The sequence below is a fragment of the Danio rerio genome, chromosome 9, assembly GCF_052040795.2.
Source record: "Danio rerio strain M-AB ecotype USA chromosome 9, GRCz13ab, whole genome shotgun sequence".
NCBI lineage: Eukaryota > Metazoa > Chordata > Actinopteri > Cypriniformes > Danionidae > Danio > Danio rerio.
This window is the reverse complement of record NC_141029.1, coordinates 31621549-31644001: the sequence shown is the minus strand read 5'-3', so window position 1 is coordinate 31644001 and position 22453 is coordinate 31621549. Positions and strand designations below refer to the sequence as shown.

Sequence of the window (22453 nt, the reverse complement as noted above, 5' to 3'; positions counted from 1 at the left end):
AACAGGGCATTAGTGTATTGTAAACTGATAAAGTTATGAAAGAAATAATTCTGTATCTTCATTATAGTTTTGTAAATATTAAATAGTTTTAAATTCAAAATTGCAATATATAAATCAGTGTTAAACCTATAACTGGTGGAAATACATATTCTGTAATTGTGTACCTGGGTCTCCACTTTTGCCCTGACCTCTTTTGGTTTTAACAAACTTATCCTTCAGGTTTTTTAACAAAACTTTTAACAAAAACTGTTCGATCGAGTCTCAAAAAATGCTGTGCTCAAACCAGTGACCTTCCACATGGGAGTCGGTTGCTCTTACAAGTAGGCTAAAGACCATGGCCTCTAGTGTTTGTTGCACTTTTTAGAGGTCAGAGGAGTGAGGTTTACCTGCACAGCACTTCACTAGCTGGCCTCGGTTACATAGGGCTATCAGATAATGTGGTGAATCATGTCTCTGAAATCAGTGATTTGTGAGGTTAAATGTATGTATGTTTCAATCAAAAAGTACTGGTTTGTTAATTTACAGTATGAGCAATATCACACTCATAGCTGTGCTGATATACAATAGAGCCTTTTGCATGCCTAAGAGTGTAGTATGCATTTGTACAATAATTCAGTGACACCAGTGCTAAAAAGTTGACATTACATAACTAAACATTACTTTGCATAAGGGACTTATTAGTTACATCAATTACATCATAGATAAAAATCTGACGGTGACAATTAAGCAGCCGTACATTTGTTGGTTGCATCTGTTGTTGATAGTTTAAGTCATTCAAATCTATTTACTCTTCAACAAATACAGAATTAATGAGAGCGAATATTTCCTGTTAGATATACCGTAAACAAATAAAATCTCAAATACATCAGAACCAGCAGTAGATTCCAGATGAAGTCGACAGGGTAAAGTTGTTCTTGGAGGAATATTTAATTAGGGAACAGCTACATTTGGCTCAGCACATTTTCAAATAGGCACTTTATAATTAAACTACATGTTTTTATTTTAAACAGGGTGAAAAGGTTGCAGTTACTGGCCAATCAAGACCCAGAATTTTTATGTACTTTTTATTGTAGTGTGTTTGTTTACTTTGTTTACACGAACTGTGCCAAGACTAATAACGATGGTAAATTATGTATAATCATATTATTTAACAAACCCTAAAGCTAAGGGAGGTACATGTTGTTAATTAATATTATTCAGTAATTAAATGTTCAGTTACACTGTAACAAGGACACTCTAACCTATTTTTAATTTAGCTAAAAAAAATAGTAACTTTAGACTGTCAAGCTTTAAGTTCCCAGCACATTTTATTTTCTAGCCCCCGTCAGCTTATTAAAACTGCCACGGAATTGAATTATTCATTATTCTGGTTATTCATTATTATTTTATTTTACTGTGGGCCTTTGCTTTGAGCAAGCCTTGGTAACCACAGGCCATGTAAAATGCTGTTTTTACATATTAAAGTTGGTATCGTGTCTCAATAAAAATGAATATTTTTAAATAACAGCAATATCCTTGAAACTTCAGCAGTTTCCACTAGGAAAGATATTGCAAATCTTTAATATTTTGATGATTAATGTGATTAAAATAGAGACTTACTTAATGGGGTCATGAACTAAGAAATTTTAATTGGCTTGATCTTTTGACTTTTAATAGGTCGATGTGCTATGAATGCAATATCTACGTTTTATAACACAAAACAAAAACAGCTTATACTAAAGTCAGTCTGCACTAAAGAAGATGAGCACCTGCTTTAGCTCCACTCACTGATGCATACTCTATGATAAGGTAAATAACAAGAAAGACAAACACAGATCTACATAGAAAACAAACCATAAAGGTGCTTAGAGGACAAAAGACACTGTTCAGTCCCAAGTTGTGGGAAAAACATCAGTGGTGAAAAGTAACAAATTACAAATTCTCAAATTACTGTGGTTTTTCTCAGGAATTGTAATTTGCTAAGTAGTTTTAAAAATGTGTACCTTTACTTTCCTTTGAGTACATTTTTAGTGCTGTATCAGTACTTTTACTCCAATACTTTGCTTCAACCTGCAGTCACTACTTTATTTCTTTCTTGTCTGTAATGATCGGCTAAAGTAGAAATATCAGTCTTGCAATTCCTGTCCAATCAAATCACACATAGAAAGTAAATCGCATCATACTGAAAAACCTCAAGACATGAACGCTTTATAAATGCAGCAAACCTTTTGGAAGCATTAAAAATTACCAAGAAGATGTCCAAAATCTTTACATGCAATAACCCAGAGACTTTTTATAGACTGCATGTCACTGATGAGAAAATGAAGGATGTCGCCTATATGATGACTAAAATCACCAAACAGCCTTAAACAATCACTAAATGGAACGAATGAAGAATGGAAGGAAGGGCAGAATAAAGGAAGGACCGAACAAAGGATGAAAGGACCGAAATAATGGAGGAAGGAAGGATGAACAATTTAAGGAAGGAAGGAGCAAACAAACAAACAAATTAATTAATGAACAAAGGACCTAATAAAGGAACAAAAATATAAATAGATGAATGAGCGAACTAATGAAGAAAGGAACGAAGGAAGGAAGGACAGAACAAGCAAACAATGGAAGGGTTGAAGGAACGAACGAATATGACTAAATGCACTACAGAATGTTAAGTTTACACATCCCTGCACAAACTGCTCGTAAACGCATCAGATTTTCCCAGTGTAATACTCACTATTCTTGAGTATGTTTAAAACGTTCGTTTTAGGGCTATTTTTACTCGTACTTTGAGTAATATTTACAACAAATACTTTTACTCGCACTACATTTTTGGGCAGTTAATTGTACTTTTACTCATTCATTGTAATCTTTCAACCTCCGAAAACATACACTGAATATGTGCTTTTGATTAACACCCTTCAAGTGCACACACACACACAATAGTGAACACTCACATTGTGAGCGCAAACCCTTAATAGTGGGCAGTAATTTGATGCTTGATTTTTTTCAAATAAGAAAGCAAGATGATACTGTGCCAAATATGTTGGATCTGACAACAAGGTTGCCCTACACAAGTGTGTCCAAGTGGGTTTTGATACATGGCCCCTCTTAAATGTCTGTTATTACAGATATGCGTATTTAGTATCTATGAGTATTTATGAATTTTAACCTAAATTACAACAGTGTCCAACTAAGGATGTAAACTGCCAAACATGTGTGCAGAACTTTACATCTGTGGGCCACAGCTGTCCTTTTGAACTTTAGAAAATATTTCAATAACAAAACTCAGCATGTCTATTCAAACAGTGTATTCTGATGAGGGTCTTAAAAAGGACAGCAACCCTCTAATTACTTCTAAATTCTAATGTTTTTTATTTCTTTATAATATTAAAAGTTAAGAAAACACTACAAAGTAAACAAAAAAGGCGATTCATGACCCATTTTGAGTATTCATGATATTCATGACCCTCTTATATCGATTCATCTGGACAAAAAAAGACTCTCATTCGCCACATTTTTTGATTTCTGCCCAGGAAGAAGAATTAGAGAAGAGGCGTCCAGCTTCCGGACGCAGAGCTGTGTGTTAGTGCGATCTGCTTGAAGTAGCGCTTGCTGGAAAACAGTTTCCAAAAGTAGCTTGCGTTTCCTATTGCTATTTTAGTACAGACAATGTGGTTTCCATGGACACTTGCGTGGTGTCCATGCCAACGGCAGGTTTGGAGCAGTGTAAAAGCGCATGTGTGCCCGCAAGGAGTGTTCTAGGGACAATGCCAACCTCTCTTTACCTCTCCCACCTCTACCAACCTGTGCCCTTCCTACCCAATTGCCATGGAAACGGTCAGGCGAGGACAGCCGCTCCATTCGATCCAGTCACCCATAGACGACAGAAGGGTTTGTGGGCACAGTCGACCACTAGGGAAGCGCGGCTAAGTGGCAGGGGTGGGTATTTAGTGGTTACATGATGATGATACACGGGTTGTGAGTGGGTTTTGTTTGTTTATCCAGTGATCTTCACGTTGATTGGAGCCCCTGTTGTCTTCAAATCCCCTGTAGTGCGGCAGGGCTGCAATGGCACGTTCTTTACACATGCTCCCAACACCTTGCATCTGTCAAGACTAATCAGGACAAGATAAGTGTGTGTGAGTGAGGGTTGGTGTGTGTGTGCACATGTGCCTGTAATCAGCAGAGAGTTATGTAATCATATTTAATTAAGGATTAATTACAGATGCCGCTAAACGAGAGTGCGACAACTTAACTCTGTCTTAGTCGTCCAATAACATACACACACACACACACACACACACACACACACATGCATGTTTATTTTCTGTCATTTTAGTGACTTTCTGTTTACAGCTGTGGTTTTTTCATTTTTATTATGATTGTTTTAAACAGAGATCCTTTGCAGAACCACAGATTTAAATTCTCATATATACTGTATGTATATATATATATATATATATATATATATATATATATATATATATATATATTGATAGATAGAAAGATATATACACACACTCACACACACACACACCGGCCACTTTATTAGGTACACCTGTCCAACTGCGCCTTAACACAAATGTCTAATCAGCCAATCACATTGCAGCAACTCAATGCATTTAGGCATGTAGACAAGGTAAAGACGATCTGCTGCAGTTCCAAGCGAGCATCAGAATGTGTAAGAAAGGTGATTTTTAGTTACTTTGAATGTGGCATGGTTGTTGGTGCCAGAGGGACAGAAAGCCATATCATAAAGCGCAAATCATCTCAGACTGGTTTCTTGAACATGACAATGAGTTCACTGTACTCAAATGGCCTCCACAGTCACCAGATATTAATCAAATAGAGCACCTTTGTTATGTGGTGAAACAGGAGATTTGCATCATGGATTTGCAGACAAGTCTGCGTGATGCTATCTTGTCAAAATTGACCAAATTTTCAGAGGAATATTTCCAGTACCTTGTTGAATCTATGCCATGATGGATTAAGGCAGTTCTGAAGGCAAAAGAGGGTCCAACTCTGTTTTAGTAAGGTCTACGTACCTACTATATTAGGTACCTTACTAGTTTAGTTTAATTTTGTACCTAATAAAGTGGCCGGCGAGTGTATATATAATGTTGTATGTTTATATAACATATCTTATGTCACCTAGTAATGGATTTTACACTGCACACACATGATTTATAATGGATTTCACACTTTGTACAATACAGTTTTTAATACATACATTAATAATATTAATATATTTATTACAAAATGTGATCTTTCTCATATATCAGTTGACATGAACGACAGATTAAAATGACTGAAATGAGACATGGCTTGATTTGTGCATTAATTAGTTTTATGACATATTTTAAATGAAACTACATCGAGCTAATTATATGAGATGCTACCTCAATTCTGTCTAAATTGTTCCAGGCCCCCCTCTGAACTTCCAGTCCTCCTAGAATCATTCCCACCTTTCACCCCATTATCCACGGCCCTGCACACACATGCGCACACACAGACATGGCACCAACACACACTCCACCTTTTTTACATTCCACTCCAGTAGTTCTTCCCCTCAGAGCTTCCTTTTATCTCACAGTTTATTTCTCAAGGACATCTGAACAGGAATAATGTGCAGCATGGAAATCTCTGTCATCACTGAAAATAGAGTCAGATATTCTGAATGCTTTACAAAAGTGAATCGTATCCAGCGCAGTGTGCTGCAGTGATCGCAATAAATACATTCTCGTGTCCTCCCAAGCATCAAATCTGCCCTAGTTTCTCCGGCGAACCGTGCTCTCTGGCTAATGCTAGGACACTTTAGCGGGCTAAAGATCACACAGAGTTTATCTTGTAGTTTAAGCTGCAGCTAAGTCTTAACATTAGCTGTGCGTTACACCTGTGTACGGGCTTCTCGGAGCGTTTAAGATGCATGTTTTTGATTAGCTCTTCCCTTGTTTTGGGTTTATCTGTAATGGAAAAAGAGTGTTTCAGCAGTCAGAGGTGCGTGTGAATTATTTATCCTGCATTGCACACTGGATACAAAGAGTTACGCAATATGAACTATGACAGAGAACGATTTAAAAGGGGAAAAAAACTGTCTGGGTGATATATCTGAATCAGGGGTGTTTTCTCTGAGGAGGCAAACAAATAAATAAATAAACTGGAGTGTATTTTATGGCAAGTGCTCCACAAATCCTCATGAATGCGTCAAATTAAAAGAAATGGACAGACTAATTATGAAGTGAATAAATCAGCCACTCAGACCACATCAGTCTTTGTCAGGTTCAGATCAAAATTAACTGAAATGACTTGAAATTGTTAATCTATGAATGAGACAGTTTTAGTAAGCACTTATCTCTGTATCAGTGATTATGATGACATCTTTAGTGTTTCCAGAAAAATTGTTGACTGATCATAATATGAGGTGACTATAATTAAAAATAATAATAACAATAAGTTATTAATTAACACATTAGTTGTAACAAAAACTAGTTGTAAAAAAAAAATAAGTAAATGAATTCTGAGGCGGCGCGGTGGTGCAGTGGGTAGCACTGTCACCTCAGAGCAAGAAAGTCTTTGAGTCGAGCCTCAGTTAAGTCAGTTGGCATTTCTGTGTAGAGTTTGCATGTTCTGCCCATGTTCGCGTGGGTTTCCTTCGGGTGCTCCAGTCCAAAGACATGCGGCATAGGTGAATTTTCCAGTAATGGGTTGCAGCTGGAAGGGCATCCGCTGTTCATTATATGCTGGATAAGTTGGCGGTTCATTCTGCTGTGGTGACCTCAGATTAAAAAAGGGACTAAGCTGAAAAGATAATTATTTAATGAAATAATGAATTCTACAATGTGCCTTTAATGATTGATTCTGATTGGCTGATGAATATAGGCAGTCAGAATTAGTTGAACTATCAGAATAATAATTTTTTCCTAAGTACTATTTAACAAACATATTTCTGAGCATAATATTTTTAGTAACTCATTTTTTTTGTGACATTTGGTTGCAACATAGGCTCTTTCTGAAAACGTAGCCCTATATACATTTTTTGGGAGATCACAAATTATGTAGCCAGAGGACCGTATGGCTCCATTACATCTTTAAAATAAAAACTACGGGGTGGGATAACACTGCTCCTTTACTCGCTTACCAGCTAACTGCTTACCTCCGTATGGACGGCTTTTCTTTTGTTACCAATTTGTTCAGTGGCTCATCATGTACGGCAGCAGACTTGAGATGCAGAGTTGACCGCTAATCCGGAGTTTGAGTCCAGTGAAAAATGGTTCCAGAAAGCAGATAATACAGAAGCAAAAGCCAATAAATAAAATAAACAAGTAAACAAAAGGGTGAGTACGTGGTAAAATCTGAAAACGTGGTAAAAATCTGGCTGCTATAAAGGCTTTTCTTTTCTGTATTGCTTTTGAAAACACTACTGGTTGGGTTTAGGTAAGGAGGAGGGTGGGCTAGTCGATCGGTCAGTCAGTCAGTCAGTCAATCAGTCAGTCAGTCAGTCAGTCAGTCAGTTGACAGCGGCCTCTGGTGGATTTATGCGAGAACAGCATGCACGGATGGCACTCGCCAGAGAAATTTGAGATCTCAAAAAGCGTACACAGCGGCCCCTGGTGGATTTGTGAAAATAAAAACTGCAAAAAAAAACAGCTCCTGGGATGTATTTTGCTCTCTCCAGAAATGTATATACGGGTGTGTAATCAGAATGAGCCTGGGTTGTTGTTTTTTATCTTTGCCATGATAACAGTATGTAATATTTTACTAGATATTTTGCAAGGCACTAGTATTCAGCTTAAAGTGCAATTTAAAAACTTATCTGATAGATTAATAGGGTTAACTAAGCAAATTGGGTTAATTAGGCAAGTCATTTTATAACAGTCGTTTGTTCTGTGGCCAATCTTAAAGGGGCTAATGATATTGACCTTTAAAAAAAAATTTTTTTTTAATAAAAACTGTTTTAATTCCAGCCAAAATAAAACAAATAAGACTTTCACCAGAAGAAAAAATATTACAGGAAATACTGTTGAAAATGTCCTTGCTCCATTAAACATCACATAATAAATATCTGTAAAAGAGCACAAATTTTGTACAACTGTATATAACTGCACGGTGGTGCAGTGGGTAGCACGTTCGCCTTACAGCAAGAAAGTCGCTGGTTCGAGACTCGCATGGGTCCGTTGGCATTTTTGTGTGGAGTTTGCATGTTCTTCCTGTGTTTTCGTGGGTTTCCTCCAGTTTCCCCCACAAGTCCAAAGACATGCGGTACAGGTGAATTGTAGGGATGTAACGGTATCAGAATTTCACGGTACGGTAATACCTCGGTATGAATGTCACGGTACGGTATTTATTGAATCATTTACAGGAAAAAACAAAACTTATGAAAATACTCCAAAAAAGTGCCAAAAGTGTCAATGACATACAAATTAGTCATCTATCTGTGCGCTTTGAAACAGGAACTTCAATTTTAATAACAAAAAAATATTAAACCATGTAAAAAAATTAAGTTTCAATTTAGTATTGTTGAAAACTCATCACATTCAACATTTAATCACTCACTCACTTAGACAGAGATGGGTTTAAAGGAAAATTATCATATAAATATAATCTGGTAAAAGCTGGTATCTCTGGGTATTTACAATGTCCCCTGCAACAGAAAAAAACCCTCTCATTTGGGACTGAGGTTTCTGGGACAAGAGAGATATGACTTGGCCCAGGTTGACAGCAGTGGGTAACGTTGTGCATTGTCTTTCCCCCACTTGAGAGGAAAAACAATGATTGAGATAGAGATCTCATGTCTGCATCAATCTGAACAGTGTGCTGTGTTTCTGCAGTCCCCATGACTGATTATTAGTCGTATTCCCCAACTTGCAGGCACGTGCACACACAGGGCTCAACCTGTGCAGTGCACATGCCCTTTTTAGTCTTGGATAGAAAGTGCCCTTCCAAAATGATCAAAAGTGCCCCCGCGACGCGACATACCCTCCGTCCCCGCTTTACAGTACGTGCGCGACAACACAGCTGATCAGAACGCGCACGACAACACAGCTGATAAGAACTCGCGCGACAACACCGCTATTCAGTACGCGCGCAGCGACAACACCCGCTTCAAGCAGGTCGCACACCAAAAGCTCCGCTCGGCGCCGCAACACGGCGCGCACATGACAGTTTAAAGTATCGCACACCAGACGCGCACATTCGAATGATATTTAACATGAAACTAATCAGATGGCGCTCTGTGGCACGGCTGAAAAATGAACTGCGTCCTGAGCCGTGGACGGGCGCCGCCGACAGCCGCCGACTTGCGGCACCGGTGTGTGTATCCTGATAGAAACCCATGTTTAGAATTCTAAAATGCATGGCGCCGCCGAGCGGCGCTTCTGGTGTGCAACCTGCTTTAGGGTTTTCCAACTCTTTTTCATCCCCGCTTCTAGCAGCACACTCCATTTCCGCATTACTGGATCTGTAGCGACAACAGACCGCAAGGGATTATGGCCAAGCCTGGGCTGATGGGAATTGTAGTTTCCGGTACCTCCCGTTCGCTTCATTCGCCTGAGCAAATTTTCTCAGAAGACCTATAGTTTTACCGAGTCATGCGACTAAGGTAATATCGAAAAAAATTAATATTGCGGTATGACAGTATTTACAATACCGTTACATCCCTAGTGAATTGGGTTGGCTAAATTGACCGTAGTGTATGTGTGTGAATGAGTGTGTATGGATGTTTCCCAGAGATGGGTTGTGGCTGGAATGGCATTCACTGCGTAAAACAAGTGCTGGATAAGTTGGCGGATCATTCCGCTGTGGCGACCCCTGATTAATAAAGGGACTAAGCCGAAAAGAAAATTAATGAATTGTTTTATATCCAATGATGTAAAAAATCATATTCAAAAACTTATGATTACAGTTTTGTCAGAACTATTAACACACTTAAACAACAATAAGCAGTTCTCTATGTTATTGCATTAGACATTGCAGTGTATTTTTGTAATCCACTTGTTAAGTGTGATGTCACACGAAGCAGCTTCTGGGTCCAATGACAAATGGTAATAATGATAAGCATTTTTAAAGTGATGTAATACTTTTGAAAATCATGATTGCTATATATATATATATATATATATATATATATATATATATATATATATATATATATATATATATATATATATATTTATCCATGCCTAATGTCTGATATTATAAAGTGATATTAATTTTGTATTATTATTAAATTAAAATGATGGTGTCTGTGATGCAGCAAGTTCAGAGACTGTTGCATACACCATGATTTTATGTAAGATTCACTTTAATGTATGATATGACTAATAAGTGGTCATGCACACATATTTTCTCAATTCAAATGAGAAGCGGCTTGGACTTAACCAACGACTTAACAAGCGAATTACTTTCAACTATATTATTCTAGGATAATTTTTATGGATTCACTGGTGCCTTCAGTGATGCTTTGTCCCATTCCACTAAGTAAATCGAAACCCCCAACTTTTTGCCTGAAAAAAAGCATCGGAAACCCACTCAAAATGGGTAAACATGTTATTAACTACGTTGAGTCATACCTTTTAGGGTCCCAAATGTATATTTGAATATTTGCAGAATATGTATGCAGTTTGAAGGTGTGTATGTGTGTGTGTGCCTGCGTGTGTTTGTGCATGTGTGTGTGTTGGAGAAAAAGAGTTGTGAACCTCGGAGGGAGCCTGAGCTATCACACCTCTCCTACTCGCAGTCTGTCAATATATCAGTCTCAAACTCCGTGAACTCCTCTCACACACAGAAACTACTCTATGTCGTGTGGACGACATACACATACACACACAGAGCATGCAGGAATTTAAAAGCGGGCTGATTTTTGTCATTTTTTTTCTAGGTTGTAGCTTCCTCCCCGCTGTGTGTAACCAGTCTCCCCACAGCGCTGGCCCGAGTGTTTTTATTTCTCTCCTCTTCTGCATCACGCCATCCTTCCGTCACACTCTTCCCTTGCTTCTGAGCCAAGCCACATTTCCACTCTATCTCTCGCTTTTCATCTCCCTGTGTATTCCTCTCTCTATCTCTCTCTCTCTCTCTCTCTGGGACGAATTTACCAAACAGTCGCACCATTTTTGTATCTTTCAAAGGGGGAAAAAGCTTCCTTTTAAAGTCCCCCCGTTGTGCTATTTTAAAGGTTTCTGATTGTGTTTTGGAGGTCTCTGTGGTTAACACCCACCCAAATGTAGATATTTTCATATAATATGTATTGCAGGATCAGCTTTTTTTCTTACAGTGCCTGAAACGGTTCATTCAAGGATACAATCTCCAACTCAACTCTTTTGTGCGAGACTGTGGAAACCAAATACGCATTACTATATTTTTATTTTAGCATCCAAGGCTTTTTTTAATTCATTAATTCATTTATTCATTTTCTTGTTACCTTTGTCTTCTTGTGCCCTTTATTAATCTGGGGTCGCCACAGCAGAATGAACCTCCAACTTATCCAGCAAGTTTTTTAATGCAGCGGATGCCCTTCCAGCCACAACCCATCTCTGGGAAAGGCTTTTTTTATTTACTTTATTTATTTATTTATTAAATGATATATTTATCAAATTGTAATATATATATATATATATATATATATATATATATATATATATATATATATATATATATATATATATATATATATATATATATATATATATATATATATTTATTTTTTATTTATTTATTTTTTATAATGTATTTTTACCATAGTTTTTGACATAGACATAGAAAAACAAGGAACAGACCGTCAAACCCATCATGGCAACATGGCAATGGAAACATACAAGACGTGTATGACCTACAGAAAGACACATCAACTTACACAACTTACAAATCTTCAGAAATTAAACATTTTTAGTCTTTATGTTGTGTTAGAAAAAAAAAAAGACTGGACCCCACATTTAATCAAATTTCCCAGAAGTGGTATATCTAATTCTCTCCAAAGTGGAGGTGAGTTCAAGAAGTTATCCAGAAAAAAAGCGGCCTAACATTTTTCTTCCAAAAACAAAGTTTTTTTTTCTAAACTCCAAAATTATAGTTACATAATTTATGTAATCAAAAACCATATGCATTTTATTTAAGTCTTGAAATGTATTCAAAATATCCACAGTGTATTTTGAGTTTTAAAACAGTTGCATTGTTATGAATTCAATTAAATTATTAATTAAATAATAATAATAATAATAATAATTGTGTGATTGCCTAAATATAAAGCTTTTCATTCATTCATTTTCTTTTCGGCTTCCCTTTATTAATCAGAGTTCGCCACAGCAGAATGTACCGCCAACTTTTCCAGCATATGTTTTTTATGCAGCGGATGCCCTTTCATCTGCAACTCATCACTGGGAAACACCCATACACTCTCATTCACACACATACACTATGGAATTTTTTTTAGCTTAACAATTCACCTGTACCGCATGTCTTTTGACTTGTGGGGGAAACCGGAGCACCCAAAGAAAACCCACGCAAATGCGGGGAGAACATGCAAACTCCACACAGAAATGCCAATTGACCCAGCTGAGGCTCGAACCAGCGACCTTCTTGCTGTGAGGTGACAGTACTACCTACTGCGCCACAGCGTCGCCTAAAGCTTTTATAATTATTATAATTACTAGTACTACTAACATTCTCCATCCTGTCACAGGTTCCTTGCGTTTATAGAAATATGAGGAGTTTGTATGTTGTGTGTAAGTGATATCATGATATGAAGTTTTCTTACATTTTTGCACTTTATCCAAAATTTGACAAATTCCATGACATTCTAGATATATATTATTTATTAAGACTTCTTAATTCCCTCCCCATATTCTACATCAAAGTACAATGTCAAAGTAAATGTTCTTTGTGAGCTGCCAATAAAGCTGGCATTAAGCAAATTGAAACTCAGGCTCATTCTGATTATGTACCCCTATATACATTTTTGTAGAGTTCCAAATACTTGTTGCAGTTTTTTGTTTTTGCGAATCCACAAGAGGCCACTGTGTACACTTTGGAGATCCCAAATTTCTCTGGCGAGTGCCAGTCGCGCCTGCTCTTCTCGCTTAAGTTCACTAGAGGTCAATGTCGACTGATCGATCCATGCCTAAAACTAACCGATAGTGGAAAAAAAAAAACACACAGATTGACCAGTGCCCACACGCTGAGAGGGTGCTCGCTGCAGAGCCATTTGAGCAGAGCTGAGCTCCAGCGAGGGGGAGCATGAGCTCTCGCTCTGCCTCCTGTAAGCTGTTTTAATGCGTACACCAACCCCACCCCTAACCCTACCCCCAGTGACATCACTCGTAGAAGAAGTGCAAAAAAAGGTGGAGCTCCAGCTCATGCTCCCCCTCGCTGGAGCTCTGCTCACCCAAATGGCTCTGCAGCGAGCACCACTTGCACACACTTCCCCAAACTCAATCTCAGTTTTTTTAAAAGCAATCCACTTGTTTATTTTAAATTTTTGTCTTTTTTTGTCTTACCTGCTTACTGGAACCTTTCTTTACCGGACTTGAACCCCATCATCACGGTTAACTCCAGTCTGCATCTTAAGTCTATCAATGTACGTGGCGAGATATTGGGCAAACTTGTAGCAGCAGAAAAGCCGTCCACATGGAAGTAGGGCTGGACCGATAAACGATATTATATCGAATCGCGATACAATTTATTTCAAGCTATATGATAAGCTCTGGACTTTTTTACTCTATATTGATCTAACAGCCAATCACACAGCATAAAAGTGCAACTATGGAAATATAAAAGTGTGTTGATGTTAGAGATTTACAGATTTTTCAACCACAAAAAATGTATTATCCGGAAATTTTATGGCGTTTAATGGACCCTCTAATTTTTGTGGCTTGAGTCATTGTTGATGTACTCGTTTAAATCTGGAAGCATTAACCACTTATATTGTAATATATATTGTTATTGTTTAATATAGAAAATAAATATAGAGATTGCATTTTTGCCATATCGCCCATCCCTACATGGAAGTAAGCGATCAGCTGATAAGCATCATAGCACCCCATAGCGTTTGTTTTTGATGAAATGCAGCCGTACGTATCTCTGGCAACATAATTTGCGATCTCCAGAAATGTAAACAGTTCTATGTTTTCAGAATGAGCCTGCATGTTTTGGCAAATTTGCTACAACCCTACATAGACTTAAAGTAAAATAAAGCTGCACTAACTAACTTTTTTGTAGCTGGTCCTTTCTTTTGTGACACAATGAGTCAATTTATCATGCTCTGTGATCTTTGTAGACCTTTTACATTCACAAACAACTACAATACACTGCATGAAAGGCAATAGCTAAAAAAGAATAAAAGGAGCACTCAGACTGTTGCAATCAGGTCTAACTATCTTGATTCTTTTTAGAGCAAATGCCTCCTTTCTATCTAAATTCAGCACCAATTTTGTGGACACTAGTGAATTGGACGCTAAAACAACACAGACAGTGTTCGGAAATAAATGGTGCTGTCAGTGCACGCAATTCAATCTTAGTGAATTCTCCCCTCTGTGCCTCTATCTTTTTACATTCCGACATAGAGACGATAGCATCTTCATATTGAGGGTGTTTGTCATGGTTGTGGGTTCGAGTCGTGGCGACACTACATTGCTCATTGCTTAGATTAGCTGTGTAATTGTTCTAGTAGACAGCAAGCAATTTGTATGGTGACTCATGCTCCCTTTCTCTCTTTTCTCTCATCCTCTCAATCGCTGCACATCCTCAAGCTGCGTTTAAAGCACGTTATGATAGTTACAGTCTTGACAGGCTCATTAAAGACCATCATATTCTCCAAAAAAAACTTTTAAAGGAATATTTTGTGCTAAAAATGAAAAATAAATAGTTTTTTTATCATTTGCTCACTCCCATGTTGTTTCAAACCATTCTTCCGGTGAACACAAAAGGACTGTTCTGTTCTCAGGACTGCATTTGCCATGCAATTACAATGAATGGGGACTGAAGGTCACACGCTTGAAAGAAAGTACAATAAAGTGGTCTATAAGACTTGTGTGCTGTATAACAACTGAAGTCATTTGATAGCTTTGTGAAGAGGAAACAGACTGAAATGAGCGTTGTTATTCACTTCACCCTATAAACCACTGCAACCGGTCATAAGCTTTATTCAGATGGTAAGAGTTTATCATGTAGATGTAAGGTATTTATAGGGGCTAATCAGTGATCCAAATCCTGAAGAGGTGCTTTTTCTCTCTCTTCCTCCATCTGCATAAAAATTCCCAGTTGAATTACAGACTGTTTTGACAAATAAGTTTGTGTGCTAATTTATTTGCTGCTCATGTCTCCCAGGGATTGCATGAACTTATAAAATGTATATCTTCAGTGTAATGTAAATGGCTAAGGATGGAAGTGTCTGCCAGATGCATAAATGTAAATATAAATGCCCTAGCTTTTTTTTTTTTTTACCTGCTGCACTCATTTTAATAATGTGAACGCACTTTTAATTCTGAAATGATTTGACTTGTAAAATAGATTACATTCACTACTTTTTTGCTTATTTCCATACTTTTAAGTTGACATCAATCATTTGGAGAGGCAAAATGCAAGATAGAAAGCCATTTAAACCATAGCACATCAATTTTCCTATTATACTCTTAAAATAAAGGTCCTTTATTGCCCTTGAAGGGTGCATGAAGAGGCTTTAGCATCCATGGAAGCTTTAATTTATAAAGAAAAATCCTTTAAAGTGGAAAATGTTAGATAATTAAAATCTCTTCTCATTAAAAAAATTGTTCTTTTTTTTAAGAAATCTTCTCTGAGAAGGTTCTTTGTGGAGTACAAAATGGTTCTTCTGTGGCATTCTTGTGTTTTGGAATCTTTATTTTTAAGTATGTAAATAATTAATGGGATAATTAAATTAAAGTTGAAAATGTGTTTGGATGCAAAAACAAATGTCTGTAGGATCATAAATCTCACTCCTTAATTAAAAATTGTTCAAAGTTGAATTGTTGAGAGAGAAAAAAACAGCTAATTTCATCAGTTTAAAAGGTATATTTACTGTTGGTTGCCACAGTGGAATGAACTGCCATTTACTGGCATATGTTTTATATGTGATTGCTCTTCCAGCCTTAAAAGTAGCAGCCTTCACAACAAACTATTTAAAATTAGGTTCACAGATTCTTTTAATGTAAGTATAAAACAAATGCTAATTATTGTAAAATTAATTAATAGCTATCTTTATTATTAGAAACATCAAGCCTAAACTAATTTGTTTTAAGTGGAGCTGAAACCAGCAGCATGTGTGTTTTCATACTGGATCAACATGACAACCATATTATCAAAACAATCACTTTTCAATGTCTTCAAAAAAAATTTTTGACATTTGATTTATTCATCAAATCCATCATCCAGTGATTCTGGATCTGCATATAGTGTTTGCTCTTTAGTAAATCTGTTCAAGCCCTTTGAAGTGATTTACTTTTTTTATTCTTTTTTTATGCCTGGTAATGCTGAGAAACAATAGATCATCATTGTGTAATAAACATTGCCACCTTATGAAATGGGTAGAGCAGCAAAATAGTCCTTAAACTTATACATACCCCGGGTTACTTGTGACCCTATAGGAATACTAGAAATGCTATGACCTTTAACTTTTAAAAATGAATGAGGTGGAGTGTAACGAATTATCGGGTTGCTAAAGACTCGAGGTAGTTTGTGTGAAATAAAAATGACAACATATGTTTTGCTAGCGGTGAACAAATAATCTGTGAGATTAAGCCACTGAAAAAAAAATGTTTGTAATCTTTAATCAAAGCCCATTTGCGAGTGGCAGTCCTTCTGTTAACGTCAGTTTGATGACTTCAGACAGAATATGCTTAACTACGCCCCTCGTACCACTATTTTGCTATTAAGGGAATGATGCACAGCCCCTGCACAACATTCAGTTACACTTGAAATACATTAACATGTTACAATTTCCTTAGCAACTTCCAGTTCACACTGACTTTGTGTCTTTAATTGCGTTATATAATCCACTTTGAAATATCGCATCATGCACTAAAAAAAATGATGTCTGCAAAATTGTTGCAAGCAATTTAAATGTTGAATTTAGTAGTTGGTTTTTGTAAATTTTTGTAAATCCAAGGAATCATCTTTGAATATTTTTAGTGTGTATTAGATGAATGATAAAAAATGCTACTGATATTTAGGGCCAGACTGAATTTGCGGACATTTTTTGCAATTTCTGCTGAGAAATTTTGAATTTTGAATTAGAATTTTGTAAAAAAATTAATAAAAATCAACGGATTTATGCAGAATTATAATATGAATGTTGTAACCATAAACTTAATTTATAAAAAAAAAATAATAGATTTAATATATATATATATTTAATAACGAATCTGCCGACATAATCTGCGGACATTTTTTTTATGCAGAGAATTTTGTAAAAAAATCTGCGGATTTATGTGGAATTATTTTGGAAGTATCATAACTAAAAACTATCTATGAAATAAAAAATAATAGCTTTTTAACTTTGGTTTAATATTTACAATGCAAATCCATCTATATCTACTTATTTGTTAAACAAAGCAAGTCTCTCATATACTATCTCTACAAAAAGACAGTAATATTACTTTACAAACTGTATTGTAAATAAATCAAATGAACACTTTCATGTTAGTAAGTAATATTACTGAAATTAATTAAAAAATTGAATAAATATAAGTTTACACACATTTACACAAGTAAATAAATACTCAATGATGGACCAAAAATCTGTGGAAATCTGCAGATTTCTGTGCACGCAGATTCCGGTGTGGGCCTACTGACATTCAAGAAATTACAGTATCACTTAACAACAAATCTAAAAAGTGTTCACATCACTTTATTATACCACATTCTTATTCACTAATGTATTTAGTACTTCTCGTTGAATTGTCTATGATCTAGCATAGGCCTACTGGTTTTCTCATACTGCAATTGATGTTTTAAGCCATACCTTCTAGGTCTTCCAGGAAACTAATGTGTGCGTTTCCCTCTATAACTTTAACAGAGAAATGTGCAGCATGGGTCAGCAGCGAGATGTGTATATTCCGGAAGCGTAATTCATTAATTTGCTGTTTGCTATCCGTCAGTCACCCGGAATAATCCATCGGGAGGGGCCAGTGCGCTTTCCTCTGCCGAGTGAAAATTGGATTTTGGATGAGCGATCGCGCGGCTTAAACTTCCACCAGCCCGCTGTCTATTAAGTGCACCCCCACGTCACACACACACACACATACACTGTCGCAGCCCAGAACCAATCTAGAGCCTCGACAAACACACACAAATATACATCCTCGAGTTTTAAGAGTTACATAAAGCCGAATGCAAGCACACACGTATGCAGTCACGGTGTGTGTGTGTGGTATTACCAGCTCAAATCCTGTGCTTGACAAAAGCCAAGTGAACAAACACAGTCAGCGTAATCACCAAGGAGAGAGACACGTACACACCTCTGACTCGAAGGAAATGAGCTGGAATTTAGAGCATCGTGCCCACATGGGGAGAGGAAGATCTGGAGAGAGAGAAAGAGAAAAGGAAAGAAAGAGAGAGAGAGACGGATTGAAGGATGGGGGAAAAAAGAAAAGTCAAGAAGAATAGAAACGAGAGCACTGGGGAGACCAAGACAATTCTCGCTGAGATGTTGATGGCGAGATGCTGGAGTTTACTCATCCAATCACGAACGTGTGGGCAGAGAGAGGGAGAGAGTGTGTGCTTCATCAGAAGTGCTTGATGTCACTTAGTAAAAATAACGCTCTGTGTGTGTATGTGTGTGTGTGTGTGTGTTTGTTTCAGCTCCTCTGACTGAAGAGCCCCCCAGGATTCTGTTTCCCTCTGAAAACAAGCTCCTCGCCATGGACGTGCAGCTCGGTAAGCACAGCTTCCGCTTGTGGATGTGTGTGTTTGTGTTGAGGAGGGGTGTTCGCCGTGGCATGTACTATTTTTTGAAAGAACGCAGGATATGATGTGTTTGCTGTGCAGAATATGCAAATTTCCTGAATGCATGGATTACCCAGATAACCTACTGCATTTGTTAAAATGCACAATATATAGCCAGTGCACACTGCGTGGAATATTGCATCCCATGATGCACTGCACTCGACTTGACCTTCTATTTTCCAGGGTGACAAAAATACTGGAGGTGATATCAATCATGTTTTTATTCCACGCGATTTGAATGGCTGATTCAATTTTTACAATGGGTCTGCCAAAATGAAAATGATTATGTATTTGATTCTGAAAAGCGCTGGAAAGCTCTGTGAATTAAACATTCAGGCTAATTCAAAGTGTTGTGGCATTTAAGCTGAAGTGTTCCTGAATGAAATCCCGAGTCTGTCACATCATTGGCTTCTCAAAATAACCAGGTGCCGAGGGCATGTTGAAGGGGTACCAGTGACGCATGCTGCTTCTGCCATGTGATATACACTGTATCAGTATCCTTCAGTATTTTATCGTTATTTTTAAAAAGAAGTCTCTTACGCTTTTAAAATTAAAAGTGATGCCATTATGCCTCTGATGACAAATTACTGATGACAAACAGCCTTTTGTGTAATGGACATTTTCTATAGAGATTTAAGATTCCTTTTAGAAAATTTGATGGAAATTCTTTTTTTTCAAATAGATGTTTTATTTTTTCTTGTAATAGCACAGCTGAATTTGTTGAAATCATTATTTTTATGCTTGAGTGTAAAAAAATAAAAATAAATAAATAAATATATATATATATATATATATATATATATATATATATATATATATATATATATATATATATATATATATATATATATATATATATATATATATTTACATATTTTTAATAAATAATATAAAACATACTTAGTTACTACCAGGGTCGTTTATATTAAAGTTGATATTTAGCCACACCATGTGGTGCTTATATATATATATATATGTATGTAGTTAATTTTTATTAAACCATTCTAAAATTATTTCTCAGTTGTACTACTTAATGTGTTTGTGTTAAGCATTTGACATTTTTTGGAAACTTTAAAAACACATTCTTAATTGTATAACATTACGGGCCCTATCATACTCCCAGCGCAATAAGGCACAAGACGTGTTTGTTGTAAATTTCAGACCAACGCAACCTTAATTTTCATGTTTTGTGCCACTCATGGGTGTACTGTTTGTGGACTCATGGGTGTGCTAGTCTAAAAAGGAGGTGAGTTAAGGTGCAATGTTGGCGGGTTGCTATTTTGATAAACTGAAATAGACCCCATTGACCAGGGAAAAGCTGGTCTAAAGTCCAGCACAGTTAGTTATGCCCCTATGCAGGTCCAAAACGCGTACACATTACATAATTGACACAGGATGTTCAGCAATACACAAATATCTTTACATATGAAAAAAAATTAAAGGATGAAAATGTTACAAAAATAATTCTACATAAATTTAAAACCACTGCCTTCATATCCAGGGTGCTTTTTCAATTTATTCATGACAATTAGCATTTTTATTATAATTTTATTATTATTAGTATTATTTATTATATGCATATTTATATTTGTTTTTAAAAAAACAAGTTTAGATTTGTCCACCTGTCAGGATTTGAAGACGTATATGCATCACCATATGGGCCATAAGAATAGGACGTGTTTTTGGAAATAACTCGCTAGTTTTTTGACCACTCTTTGTTATAATTGTTCATTTATTCATTTGCTGGAAATTAGAACTGAATTTAGAAATAGTTTTGAAACAATTTTTTGTGCTTAAACAGAATTAAATATGTAGGCTAATGGATGTCTTCAGTGGAGTGAGTTTCCACCGTGTTCTTATCCACTAAAGTAAAGGTGTAAAGTAAAGAGTAAAAGTAAAATAAAGACAAAGAGGCCGAATGGAGGAGGCTCGTTCTTTATCCTCGTGTTGCAGATGGTCTGTTTCACTGTTTTCTCACCAGTAAAGCATTCAGTTTTTCTTCTTACAAAGTCCATCATGTAAATAGCAAATGCTTTATGGCACAACACAACTGACTCCTAAAGGTAATGAGAGATGAGACTGATTGGTTTAATATATGTTATGTTCAAAACACCCTCATAACTCATTAATAGAATAAGCAGAGCGTATTTTTCCATCCTTAAAAAAGCAAATGTGGATTCAAACATGCCCTTAATGCTTTTGCGCCATGAACTTTAGACTTTGTGCTAAATTGTTAAAATAGAGCCCAATGTCTTTTTAATATAACTTTTGCTCAATTTAATGTATTCTTGCTGGAAAAACAGGAATAATTCATTTTAAAAAGAATCCCAAATTTTGAACAACAGCATTGTAGTTAATGCATAATTTGATGTGGCGTTTTTACTAAAGTCAGTGCTGTTTTATGCAATTAAAGCTCGCTTCAGATAGCGCTGACAGTAAGGTTTAGTTTGGCATATTATCGCTTCCGGAAACCTGCCAGTAAATGGAGTACTACTTTAGAGAGATGTTTATGAACATTTTCTATTGATCATGGCAGGAGTTAATTCATCAAATAATGATGAAATTATGCAGAAGAGTGTTAAAACCGGGCATATATCCAGGTGTTTGGTGCAGTCGAATGCACTTTTGGCATTTTGAAGAGCCAATTGCTTCCACACTCCCAAAATACTATTCCCAATTGTGGTGCACTGCTGCACCCTGCACTCCTTTCCAGCGGAAATTTGATTTGTTACTGATTCAAGTTTTAGGCCAATAGCATAAAGTGCATATAAACAGTGGACAGGATTTACTTAAATTCTTTCTCTCAACACCTTGTGCTGTTTTTTTTTCTCAAATTCTGTATGGTATGCTAGTGGAGATATTCACAAATACAATATATTGTGATTAGGAACATGCATTATATTTTGTGAGCACTTAGATTTGTAATAGAATTTTCTGATTGTTGTATTCATCAAGACCTAATATGCTATTTATTTCAAACATAAACATTTTTGTATGTTAAACTAGCCAACAGCATGCCTGAGATATTATCCAAAGCTGTTTTTGTTTCTCTGGATTGTTTGTAAACACATTAGTTATTTAAGCTAAACTGACTACTACACTGTAAAACCCAAAAAGTTAAGATAACTTAAACCATTTGAGGAAAACGATTGCAACAAACCATTTAAGTTCAAAACCTAATCCTAATGAGTACTGTGAACTTTAAGTAAATGAAGCAATTTGAGCACAGTAAAACCCAATAAATGAAGAAGATTCAAACCAACTGAGTACTGTAAAATCCAATAAGTTAAGGTAAGTCAAACCATTTGAGGAAACCAATTGCTACAAACCATTCGAGTTAAAAACGAATCTATATCAATACTGTGAACTTACTCCATTTAAGTTGAGGTAATGAGGGATTTAATTAACTCATTACCTTCAACACTGAGTTCAAAACACTTTTCAAGTGAGTAGAATTGTCTTTCAGTCAATTTTGAGTTAACTACACTCATTTCATTTGATAAAGTGGACTGTTGGGTTTTACAGTGTA

The 22453-nt window shown here is 36.4% G+C and overlaps 1 protein-coding gene across 16 annotated transcripts in view; it reads left to right on the top strand.

Moving 5' to 3' along the window:
- il1rapl1a (interleukin 1 receptor accessory protein-like 1a) overlaps positions 1 to 22453 on the top strand; it is a 269892-nt gene that overhangs the window by 202972 nt on the left and 44467 nt on the right. For all 16 annotated transcript variants that reach the window (NM_001077576.2, XM_087266966.1, XM_087266959.1 and 13 more), the window contains one exon: positions 18781 to 18855. In NM_001077576.2, the coding sequence (NP_001071044.2) occupies positions 18781 to 18855 (75 nt within the window). The remainder of the gene's footprint in view (positions 1 to 18780; positions 18856 to 22453) is intronic.